This window comes from Pseudoliparis swirei, chromosome 2, assembly GCF_029220125.1.
Source record: "Pseudoliparis swirei isolate HS2019 ecotype Mariana Trench chromosome 2, NWPU_hadal_v1, whole genome shotgun sequence".
In the NCBI taxonomy this organism is placed as follows: Eukaryota; Metazoa; Chordata; class Actinopteri; order Perciformes; family Liparidae; genus Pseudoliparis; species Pseudoliparis swirei.
This window is the reverse complement of record NC_079389.1, coordinates 17,298,686-17,311,205: the sequence shown is the minus strand read 5'-3', so window position 1 is coordinate 17,311,205 and position 12,520 is coordinate 17,298,686. Positions and strand designations below refer to the sequence as shown.

Here is a 12,520-nt window from a genome sequence, read left to right as displayed (position 1 = left end):
ATTGAGACTAATTTTCACCATCTCATACATGCTCCCATTGTGATGGGAATCGCATAAAAACATATGATTTGTTCAGCAGGCAATCCTGTAACACCTGGTGAGATATCAATCATGCACTGCATCATAGTTTCGTAGAGAGCTGATATGAGACTGTGGGCAACAACCTGCATCGTCTCAGCGGCTGAAGGACTGAAGACTCTGGGAATGTAAACAAAGGCTGCTGCAGGAGTTCAGTGACTCAGCAGTTGATGTCCAGGTGGTACAACAAGAGGAAATAGTTTAATCTTTCTTTTCCTTTTCAGATCTGTATCAAAGGAAAAGTTCACATATTCAAGTACCTGAGCATCGAGGCGTGTCGCAGTGAGAAGATGCCCGACTCTCTCTACCTGCCCGTCATAGAGCGACTCAGCCAATCACGGCCCACCACCGGCAGGTCAGTTACTGCGGCAACTTAAATATCCCCCCATGGGAAGACGCCGGCTCCTCCCTCTCCTCTGCGTCACTGCTGCGGTGGTTACCCTAATGGGAAATCTCTCTTCCATCGTTTGTTTTTATGCTGGTATTAACTGTTAAACCATCAACACTTAATGGGAACGCTCTAGAAGTCAGTTCTGGTACACGGAAGACTAATAATGGCCTCATCCGTCTTCTGAGCCCACAGGCAAAGGAAACCGGAGCTCCGTTTAAATGTTCTCAGTCAAAAAGAACGACTGCAGAGTAAACACACACTAACATGATTGCTGTATTTTTCACACAGAGTCGATTAAGCAAATCTTTCAAAACAAATATCACTTTTATTTCACGTAAATTATACAAAAAGCTTGAATAAATACCCAAAATACAGTTTTACGTAAAATGGAATTATTCATGCATTCAGAGTTCAGCAAGTAGAGATCCAGTTAATTGTCTGCATCGACAATGTAAAGGGACCGTAACATAGAATAATAATAACATGTTTATTTGTGAACATTGGAGGTGCTGCTAGGTGGGTTTAGTTGCTTTCAGACAAACTAGGCTAGCGGTTTCCCTCTGTTTCCAGTCTTTATGCTAAGCTAAGCTAACTGTCTGTGGCTTCATATTTAACGTACACATATGACGGTGGTATCGATCTGATCCAACTCTCACCATGAAGCAGAGAAACTTACTTCCCAAAATATCAAATCCCTTCAAGTCATCTACAATTCCCAAGATGCATTACCACGTGTCCCAGTGGTGACGTGGTCTTAAATTGACTTCTGTGTTCTTTGCTTATAAACACTGTCAGTTCTTTAATATGTGTTGCGTCATATCCAAGCTGTTTATTAAGTTTGGTTTTATGACATTACACAATGTGGAGGGATGCTAAGTGTCTCCGCTGTCTCTGATCTAAACTTCCTGAGTTTCTCAGGCTGGAGCCAACTCCTCCATTAGTCAGCTGAAAGGGATCCGTCCTCCGACTCCCTGCTGGGTCGCAGACTGTCTGCCTGAAGTGATTTAGGCCTTAATCGCACTGCTGGATGACGTATTATTTTTGATTGCTGGATGGAGGAATAAATGAAGATGTAAACGACGGAGGAAATGAGAAGAAAATGAAGCAACGAAACATGCAAAGGAAGGAGCACATGGAAATAAACAAAGGAGGAAATGTAGGCATAAGAACAGAGTGAAGGAGCGAATCCAGCTGCTCAAAGTACGAGATGGAGGAATAATGTAGGAGCATGATTGTCAGAACAAAGGGACACTTGTAGAAGTGTGAGAAGGATGGGAGGAATGCAGATGAAGAGAGAAAATTCCTAAACAAAGCTAAAAGTGAGAGAATGGACTGAACTACAATCTGGCCTCTGACAGATGACTGAAGCAGTTCCACATATTTATAGACTCAATCGCTACTTATTTTTGCCCCTTTTAGGGTTATTTGGGAGTTTTAGGGTTATTTGGGAGTTTTTCCTGGTCCGATGTGAGGTTTTGGGGCAGGGGATCTCTATACAGATGTAAAAAACTCACTCGAGACAAATTTGTAATTTGTGAAATTGGGCTATACAAATAAACTGAATTGAATTGAATTGATGCTATGTGAATATATAATAAATATAATCAACAGGGATTTAATAATTATATTTATTAACGTACAAAACATACAATAAAAAATCTCCTTAAATCACACTGATGTTAACCTGCATATACGCACACATTTTGGTTAAAGTGTCGGTTAAATTAGAGTTGTAGATGGAAACTAAAAACCGTTGTGGAGTTGTCTCATAATAAAATCAGCTAGTTTCAAGTTTCAAGTTTCAAGTTTTTATTGTCACATCCCCTTTTATACAAGTATAATCGGTTCGTGAAATTCTTATGTGCAAAACACCCGACAGCAGTTATATATATAAAACAGTGTAATAGAATATATTATGTATATATATATACAATATATATATACGCCATATCACAGCACCGCATGAGATAAGCAAGAACTCTTTAGGCTTTCGGAGTGTTTATTTGGCTATTGGAGTCCAGACAAGAAGGCAGGCCGGGTGACGGAGGTGGGATGACCGGGGAGTAAAGGATTGTAAGACTGAGGGAAGGAATGAGCCTTGAAAGAGAAGAGAAAATGGGCCTTTTTAGAAATGACAGAAGCGATGAAGCACTAAAGGATGAGCTGAAACAAATGAAGCACAGAAAGAAAAGAAAGGCCTCCATCATCGAGCTGAAGCTGAGCCTGAGCTCTCAGAGGATGTTGAGCTCTGTAATGTCGCCCATATAGAGCATTCCCAACATGTGGGCAGGAAAGATGTTTCCTCTTCTCTAGCACACACACAAATGCATGCACATATACACACACACACACACATATACACACACACACACACACCTAATGCTTAATGTATGCTTTTATTTTCTTGGGCATTCGTTCTCTTATTTCCTCCAATTCCTCCTCCCTCTCTCTTCATTAATTTCCATTATTCTGTCTTCTTTTTTTATTTGCTTGCTTTTAAAATATGTATCCCTATTTGCACTTCTATTTTTATTGCTGTCTTTATTCTTATTTCTTTAACTTGTTATACTTTTCCCATTTCTAGTTTTCTTGCTCTATTCTTTCTGAAATTTCTCTAAGTTTGGTCCGTGCACCTCAGTAGACTTTAACGTATACATTAATTTAATCAATTTAAATGAGCCACAAGACGCGCGTGTGTGTGTGTCACACATTACTGCTCCGTTGCTTAGAGACTGTGCCACAGAGCTGTGTTCACACAGCTGCTAAAAGTTTCCCAAATGTTTGATGTCTTCAAATGTATCTCTCTTATATTTAATTAATTGTGAAGAGAAATTTAATCAAGTTTCTCATTTCTTACTGAGCCGCTGCGAGCGGCGTAAACAATATAGTTGTGTAAGCGTTTTAGTTGTCAAATGAACTTATTGACCTAAAGTATCATCGTTTAATCACGCAAACTGTAAACATTTTACCCTTTTTTTTATTAATGAATGTATGATTCTTTAATGTATTTAAAAATATATTTCCTGTTTGTTTTGCAGTGAAATGTGAATCAAACAGATGGAAACGTTTTTTTAGTTTTCTTTCTTTTTCTCGTCCGTTTTCTTCTTTCGTCAAACTGAGAAGCACGATGCGAGCGGTCGGCAGTAAAAATAAAATCCAATCTGAGCAGGAAGTCTGAAACGGTGAACAAAGCCTGAGGGGGGGAGTAAGGAAGAGAGTCTCTCTCTCTCTCTCTCTCTCATACTCTTTATCTCGTCCCCCTCCACACATGCACACATCTCATTTGTGTGTGTGTGACCTGTGTTGTGTGTCTGCAGTGTGGAGGACATGGAGCAGCAGAAGAAGCAGGACAGCGACTCGGGAGTCGGCAGTGACAACGGAGACAAGAGACTGTCTGCTACCGAGGTACTGAGTGTGTGTGTGTGTGTGTGTGTGTGTCTGTAATAACGGTTTGTGTACTGGCATATGTATTCCATCATATTACTTCACCTTAAAAGCTTAATTATTTTAGAGGTCACCGTTATTACGCGGTACCTTTTTTCTATTTTTGATTCTTTAATCCTTTATTGGTTTCTGGTAAACTTTCCAAATTTGATCAACAACATTTCAGCAAACATTCTGTCATTTAAATAAACATCCTGCAAATAGACTATGAACCATATTGTTTCCATTAAAAGTAACATTTAGATCAGGAGGTTTTGCAGAGTAAAATTATACTTCTTATCTCTTGAGTGAAATGCAGCAGAAAAGCACATTTTATTTTATAATACAACTAACAACAACTAGAAGATCTCAAAGCATTGATTACCTTCGCATTGAAAATGCCGGAAGGTTATGTTTTGATCGCCGTGTATTTATTTATTTATTTATTTGTTTGTTTGTATGCGTGTTATTCGCAAATCTCAAAAAGTATTGAACCGAATCGCATGAAATTTGGTGGAATGATTGTTTATTATCCGGGGACCAGTTGATTAGATTTTGGGATCGATCGGGTCAAAGGTCAAAGGTCATGAACAGGTCAAAATCTTTCGCAGAACTCAAAAAGTATTGAACCGAATCGCATGAAATTTGGTGGGATGATTGTTTATTATCCGGGGACCAGTTGACTAGATTTTGGGCTCAATTGGGTCAAAGGTCAAGGTCAAGGTCATGGAAAGGTCAAACTCTTTTTTTACCATAGCACGATACATTTTTGTCCAATTGGCATGCAACTAATGCCAAAATGTTCATAATTCAATGCCCAATCTTGTGATATGCGAAGGTATGCGCTCTACCGAGTGCCCATTCTAGTTGTCTTGTGCATTCGTCTTTATTTGTTAAATGGCTGCATAGAAATCATCTGATATGGAGTGATGGAGTTCACGAAATCTGGAGGTTTTTTTCACTCATTTACATCAGGAACTGTTAGTTTAATCATTGATGAATCAATAATAATACATTGATCCTATAAAATTCAATTAAATAATGTAGAAAAATGCTTATAATTGCTTAAATGTCATAGTTTCCCACAGCCCAAAGGGATATCTTAAAATGTCTCGTTTTGTCCGACTAACAATCCAAAAATTCAGTTTACATGGGTGTAAAACTGAGAAAAGCAGCAGACACGTTACAGGAGCTGGACCGGAGAATGTTTGGTGTTTTTGCTTGAAAAATATCTTCAAACTATTAATCGATGATTTCTGTTCATTCATTTGTGTTGCAGCCGTCCGATGAAGACAGTCTGAGTCTCAACATACCGATGAGCCACATCACAGAGGAGGAGGGGATGAGTAAAGACGACTCAAGTGAACACATCAGCTCCCTGACAGGTCAACACAAGCACACACACACACACACACACACACGTCAGTCACACTCACACTCTGCTGTCACACAGAGGAAACCAGGCAGCACAGAGACCTTTCTGTGGGGTGATATTTTTTAAATTGGAAAAAACATTCACAAATCTATTTTTACTCTTTACATTTTCCCAACATTAGGAAACTGTCAGATGTCTTCAATCGGCAATTCAGTTCCTTTCAATTCAAAGTACAAAACACAAAAATAGCACCAAGAGAAATATTTTTGCCCTTTTTGTTTCACAATTTAACAAACCGATTATACTTTTCACTCACAACCACAAGCTGTTGGCTGTATAGGTGCAGAGTGTGTGTAAGTATCTGGGCTGTTGAACTACATTCGAGAACAGCAGCAGCTCCCCAGATAACAGTTTAAATAGACTTCAATCAGCCGCAATCAGGTCGGGGCTGATGGAAGGTCAACTTTCCTGAACGGAGACGAGGGAGAAGACGAGTCGTCTGCGTCGGTCGCTCTGACGATCTCTCAACAGTGTAGATGAAGCTCCTCAACGGTTCACCAGAAATATAATAAGCCATCGACGACTGTTTACTTTCCATTGAAGGGCATTTTTGTCGACACCATCGTGGATTTATTTACTACGTAACTCGCGATATATTTACTGTCCGCCATTTCATGTGAGAGTCCAAACCCCGCAACGCCAACACCTGTGTTCAGGACGCTCACAGCTCATGTCTCCTTCATCCCAGCAGACCCAAACTCCGACTCGGTCCGTCTGATCGAGGAGAGTCCTACGGAAGCCCTGAAGGACCAGTTCAGCTACAGAGGCGCTGCTCTCAGCACTCGCTTCGTCAACTACATCAAGGCAAGACTTCATGCTGTGGCTCCCCAGTCACTTTGTTTTAGAGTGGAGTTACGCAACACTGTTTGTTCCAGTGTTGGTTCCACGGCGGTTGGTTCTCATGGAGCCTGAACCGTCGCTTTATGTCAGTCAGTTACTTTTTCGCGTTGAAAGTTGTGCAGCAGTGAGAGAGCCGGTCCTGTCGGAGCTGGCTACGTCACAGTGAGCCTGTGAGTCACCGCGGAGACTCAGCCGTGACCAAATAAGGCCCACACTTCAAACAAAGTGGACTTCAACACAAAGAGCTTTGGAGCCCTGTGATGAATCATTCAGTTCAGCCGCGTGTCGAGGTTCAGTAACTTTGCGCCCGTGAAGTGGTCGTTAGTGTAACTGTAAGAGCCAAATGCATGATTTCATTTGTAATAATAATTTAGTTTTAAAAGATTTAAAAAGGTAACTGAATATGAAGCCTTTTCATTATGATTTGAAAGAATGTTTAGTTTAACATATATAATTTAGTATTGTATTTGAAAGCTTAATAATTTGTCTGAATGTAAGCTTCCAATCAGATGACGTCACGTCAGTATAACAGCTGTGTGTTGGACTGTCGTGTTTGAGCTCAGAGTTGTTGGAAGCGACATAGTTTTTTGACCGTGTGACCATGTACTATACGTTTTTTAGTAAACATCATTTTGTATGAAAGAACTACTTGTGTCACTCGCGTGTCAATTAATAGCTTTTTAAAGACTGATCTCAATAGTGTGGTACAGAAGAACCAGAACTAGACGGAGTGCCACTACAGTAACTATGACGACGTCGCTAAATCTAACGCGCCTCACTCAGCCAAGCTTGAACCATCGCTGTGAAGAGTCAGAAAAACAGATATGATGCCGTTCTGCTCATAGATGCCTCCATGTGTCGCTCTAGAGAGCGGAGGCACACAACACATGTTGTCGTTGAATTTGGAAGACTATTTAAAACACTTCAGAACTTCCAAGTATGAAAGACGGACGATGGTCTCGTGAGTTATTGAGCTGATATCAGGGAAAACTGTAACATCACCAAAAATATATCTGACGGGTTTGTCAGTGTCCTTATTGTTGAGTTGGTGTACCAGGGGATAACGGTAACGTCTCTGAATTTCAGCCAATGGCTGAATGAGTATGTGGACCATGTGACCGCTGCAGCTGGTGTTAATGTGTGTGTGTGTGTGTGTGTGTGTGTGCTTATGTGTGCAGGGTCGGACAGCAGCAGACTTTGACGAGCCCCTCAGGATAGAGGAAGACTCGCTCTGGACAACACAACAAATGTAAGTTCATCTATTTGTTTTTCTTTTGCTCACCGTACATTTATTTAGCGTGACCGAGGGCGTCTAAAATGATTGTTGAGTACAACATCACAACAATTAATGAATGTAAAGGGATCTAGAGAGGAATAGAAAGTAGGTAAACAGGAAGTAAATTCAGCTTCAGCATTGTAGGCAAGTTGGTAATAATCAGTATGTTGTTTATTTCATATCGAATGTGGAATCTCCCGGCAGTCTGACTCGTAACTTCCATGATAGACTCCGATTGTAACTGTAAAATATTGCATGGCTTTTGGGTCACAGGTCAAAGGTCACAGGGGGCACAGAGCTCCACATTGACATGATCAATCAGCTGCAGGAGGCCGTGGAGCTGCTGCAGGACCCCAGCAGGTGAGAATTACAACATCCGAGTGGAGTTCAGTTGGAGCTGGGTGCCGACATGAGGCCGACACCGCGCTTGATTCCACACTTTACTTTTCTGAATACGCTTTGCGACCTTTTATGTTTTCGTGTCTGATTTAATAGTTTATCACTTTGCACCAAATGTGATTAAAATCTATTGGATACATTTTGATCCTTTGAATCATCTTAAAACAGAATCCTTAAAATCTCCCATGGCCAACGACTCGCACTCCATTAGATTCGGTAGACAATGGTGGAAGAGGAATGTTAGTATTTCTAAATCCAATGTATTCCTTGAACAATGTATTTCTTCTGTTAATCAGAGTGAACACGGAGCAGGACGATCGGTCTGGAGTTCGGCTCTACCCGGTGGAGATGGTCACAGTGGAAGAGTCGCTCAAGTAAGACTTTGTGTTAGATCATTTACGTTGTGATCATTTCTGTTTGGCCAGTGTGGTCTCAAGACGCCTGAAAGGTGGTTCTGTCGTCTCAGCGTTTGATGTGTGTTAAACTGGTGTAACCGTAGCTACTAGTGAACCCAACTGCGCTTTAACACTCTCTCCCTTTCCCCCCCACCCCCTCCTCAGTGGGCAGGACAGCGATGACGGCATCACCACACCGAAGGTATGTGCAGAACGTTAAAACGTTCAGTGGAAACACAGCACAAAACAAAATTTAACATAGATGGTGATATTTGAGACATAACTGCAATGTGACTTTTATATTAAACTTCTGCCATGAAAGTTTCTAGTAGAACAACTTACAGATCGTGAGGACCTAAATTAGAGATCACAAAGCCCTAATAATTTGTAACTGTAACGAGTTCTGTCTTTGATGATATGACTAATGTTTTCTCCGGCTTGTTGTCCTGTGAGAGAACAAATGTGGTCAGTTGGGATAAATGTTTGCAAATGTTTTCGAGGAGTTTATTGTGTTTGCATAAGTACAAAAGTTGTTTATTGTCATATGCACAATGATTTCAGAGACGCAGTTTCTGTTGCTCGGTCCATAAACTGCCCAAATAAAATCACAAATGTCCGTCTTGAGTGAGCCGAGGCCTGAGAGAAGCGGTCAGAGCAGTTTCAGTATCTTTACCGATGCTTCCACTGGACAGATGTTGGACATTTTGAAATGCAGCACATAGTGCCTTTAAAGGTAGTCACTGTAGTGCACTTTCATATGTTTTACTTGATAAGTTTACTTCCGTTTTAGAGATCAAGCAGATCTTTTTGTGTCTTTGTCCTTGTCGACGTCAGCCTCTTAAGTAGGTAAGTAATGTAGGAGCCATTTACGGTCATTTAAAGCCTAAACGTTTGATGCGTTCTGTAGCTGCACGGGGAGGAAGGTGTCTATGAGTTCCAGAAGAAGAGACAGATGATTCTAGAGAAGGCCAGGTTTGAGGCCCAGCTTGCATGCCAGGAGTATGAATGGCGTATGTCAATCAAGGTAAAGGTAGCACCAGAGCCCCTGGATGTAGGCTCTGTCCCACCTCTCACACTGACCTGTCCCCAGCCGTCCAGCAAACTGACCGTTCCCCTTGTGTGTCTGTCTGCCGTGAGCGAATAAACCACACTGAGCTATCGCATGCGTCACATTTCATCTGGCAGCAGGTCACGCATGTGAACACGGTGAGAACGTGTTGGTTTATTGCTGCACACGAGTCCGAGCGTTATTTTGCCCTCTTGCATGTCGGTGTGTGAAGAGCTCATCTGCTGTGACTGATGTGATATCAATCAGTGTCATGTTTGTTTTATTATGTTTTAAGAAGCTTATTAAGTTTTAAGCTGCAACGATTAGTCAACTAATCGATGGAATTAAGCGACGGAAAAGTAGTAGTATTTTATTTATATTTACAAATGAGATTTGTGTTGATTATTTGTTTGTTTGTTTGTATTTTTTATTCAGTCAATCAAATCAAATACAATACAATATTATCCTATAAAATATACAAAAGAGAAAGACTGAAAAGGTATAGGTAGAAGCAAAAAATGCTTATAAATTCCTATCCTAAATTGAAATCAAAATAAATCAGAAAATTAATATAAAATAAAGAAGAAAATCAAACAACAAAAAAACAACAATAAACAAAATAAAAAAACAAAATATATTTATATATACTACCACATACAGCTTCCATATTAATACGTTTTTAATTCCATTTATAACTCTCAAGAATTTTTTTATAAATAATTCCCTAATTATGACAACAGGCTAGCTTTTTCCCCCTGCTTCCAGTCGTTATGCTAAGCTAGGCTAACCCAGTCCCAACTCCAGCTCCGTAATTATAACACCGTCATCAGATAGATGTCAGTCTGTTCGTGTGACGTTTGGAAATGAGCCTTGAAACCGACCTAGACGTTTTACAGCTCACCGCCTTCAAACTGAGAGTCTTCAGTGTTTTGCTGAAACAAAGGGTGCAGGTTTAGAAACAAAGAGAACAACACGGCTTTGTTCCCCCAAAATCGGTCTAACAATGCTCTCAAGTAAAAGAGTGAACACACAGACAGAGTGTGTATCAGACGGGCAGAAAAAACAAAAAAGGAAAGATGAGCAAGACTCACATAAACAAACACACACACACACACACACACACACGATGGAGTATCTGAACCTACTGACTTGTAGCTTTAAAGTAACAAAACCACAACATCCTCAGTGCTGACAAATGGCCCTTTGTGGATGCCTCTGAGTTTGTTCTCTTCCTTCCCCAATCTGATATGAACCTCTGATCTGTATCTGGATTCATTATCACGGGCCTTTGCTTTTCCTCGTGGGGTTAATGAGCGTTCTTGTTATCTCGATTGTGCATGTGTTGTGATTAGATCTTAATATGCTAATGAGGGAGACGGAGCTGCCGGATTATTTAACGGGTCGATGGAAGTGATGCCGATGTGATAGTTTCTTCTTATTCTAAAACCTGAGTTTGGCGACTCTTAAACGTGTTGGGCAGATCACCAAACTAAACCCTGTGCATATGAACAATAATAGTAGCGTCACCGACAGTGTCGATACCTTTGCACTCTTATTCTATAGATCCTGTGTTGACGACATTAATTGAAAGAAAATCTCATGGCATATCAAAATCAGGTTCTTTCCAAATTGCTTGACAATGAACATATTCCGAGAAAATAAAAATAAAAAGCAAGTCAAGAAAACAGAGAAGCCCAAAGAGAGTCAGACTGAGTGGATTACAGCTCACTTCCCCATGTGGTCTCTCCAGTCCAATACCATTCTGTGCATTTACGCCTGCATTGTTGTTCCCTGATCCAGTTAAGAAACGGTTACGCATCAGATGTTACGACAATGTGGAAATCCACTTAAATTCTGTTAAATTGAAGTAATCTTGAGTGTCTTAAAGAGTGCTGACACTGAGTCAGTCTGCTGGGAATACAATTAATGATGGTTAAAGACAGAGGAGGGAGGCGTAGAGTGCTGCTGTCTGAGCCAATGTGAAGGTTAACTATAGGTCCATGAACTCATCACATGTGTTTATATGTACTTTATATCTCCGTGGAGTCGTTTGTATGTGTCTGTCTTTGCAAACATCCCCCACACGAAGCACCAGACTCAGAATACCCAGCATCTGTTCAATAAATGATGCTCCCATTGTTTCTTAATGAGCCGGAGTACTTACCGCTGATCTTTCCATTTCTGTTGCTGCAGCGGAATGACAGATCTCATGCCAGCGGACCTCCATCGTTCTCCAGCCCGGCGTTTGGACTGAAGCCCCGTTCAGGTGAGTTGGATCTGGGCTGAGAGGGTGGAGCAGATGCCGGGGCTGCCAGACTTACAGGTGGATTCACGGGTTTCGCACAGTGGTTGTGGAAACGGTTCCGTGCTGATGAAGTGCACTTCATCTGTTGGTTGTGTTGATGATGATGAACATCCTGGACATTGCAGAGACCAAGAACTGTATTCATACACAGGTTGTAGTTTTCAGGAGCTTTAATGGAAGGAAGCTGCTCAGAATAGATCACATATCTGTTGCTGAATACCTGCCATGGACACATTGGAGAAAGAGTTGGCCAGATCTGTTACTTCAGTAAAAGTAGTCATGCCACAGTGTTACTCCGTAACAAGGGAAAGTCCTGTGCTCATGACTGGATGATAATTCAGGGGTTCTTCACCTTAATGTTTAAGCTGGTAAAGGTGGCTCTAATAGGAGGGAGGAGTCAGTAAAGTTTTGAAATAAACAACATGATTTACCTGTTGATTTTATTTTGTTATTAATTTGAATCGGCAAAGTAATTAAAGTTATCAATTAAATGTTGTGCAGTAAAAAGTGAAATATTTGCCTCGGGGAGTCGATGGAGAAAGCAACAGAAAATGGAAACACCTCAGATTTGCCCTTAATTACACAACTCAAGTAAATGTACTCAGTTACTCTTCACCTCTGGACTATTGTCATATTTCTCACCTTAACAACACTAAGAGAATTCTCTGTCAACCAACCTTTTTGCATTTCTTTGCTCATTTAATGAGGCATCTGAGAAGTGTGTTTCCTTGACGATCCAGGACCATAATATGAATGTGACGATCCTGTATCAGGGCTAGTTTGAACTCAAGCTGCAGGCAGAAAGGGAATACTAATGCACGTCCGCTGTGTCTGTAGAATTATAGCAAACCTCAGTCCCATGCCCTTTTATTTTATTTCTATAGAGCTAGCAACCATCCAGCCTTTGTTTGCTACCTGTTACCAGTGACC

The 12,520-nt window shown here is 40.9% G+C and overlaps 1 protein-coding gene across 6 annotated transcripts in view; it reads left to right on the top strand.

Annotated features, from left to right (window-relative positions):
• Positions 1-12,520, top strand: part of lrch1 (leucine-rich repeats and calponin homology (CH) domain containing 1) — a 65,637-nt gene that overhangs the window by 31,406 nt on the left and 21,711 nt on the right. For 4 of the 6 annotated variants that reach the window (XM_056425185.1, XM_056425169.1, XM_056425159.1 and 1 more), the window contains exons 6-15: positions 303-433; positions 3,787-3,874; positions 5,172-5,277; positions 6,019-6,131; positions 7,346-7,416; positions 7,717-7,803; positions 8,139-8,216; positions 8,403-8,439; positions 9,145-9,261; positions 11,479-11,551. In XM_056425185.1, coding sequence (XP_056281160.1) covers positions 303-433; positions 3,787-3,874; positions 5,172-5,277; positions 6,019-6,131; positions 7,346-7,416; positions 7,717-7,803; positions 8,139-8,216; positions 8,403-8,439; positions 9,145-9,261; positions 11,479-11,551 — 901 coding nt within the window. The remainder of the gene's footprint in view (positions 1-302; positions 434-3,786; positions 3,875-5,171; positions 5,278-6,018; positions 6,132-7,345; positions 7,417-7,716; positions 7,804-8,138; positions 8,217-8,402; positions 8,440-9,144; positions 9,262-11,478; positions 11,552-12,520) is intronic. The other 2 variants (XM_056425176.1, XM_056425150.1) reach the window with 1 other exon arrangement.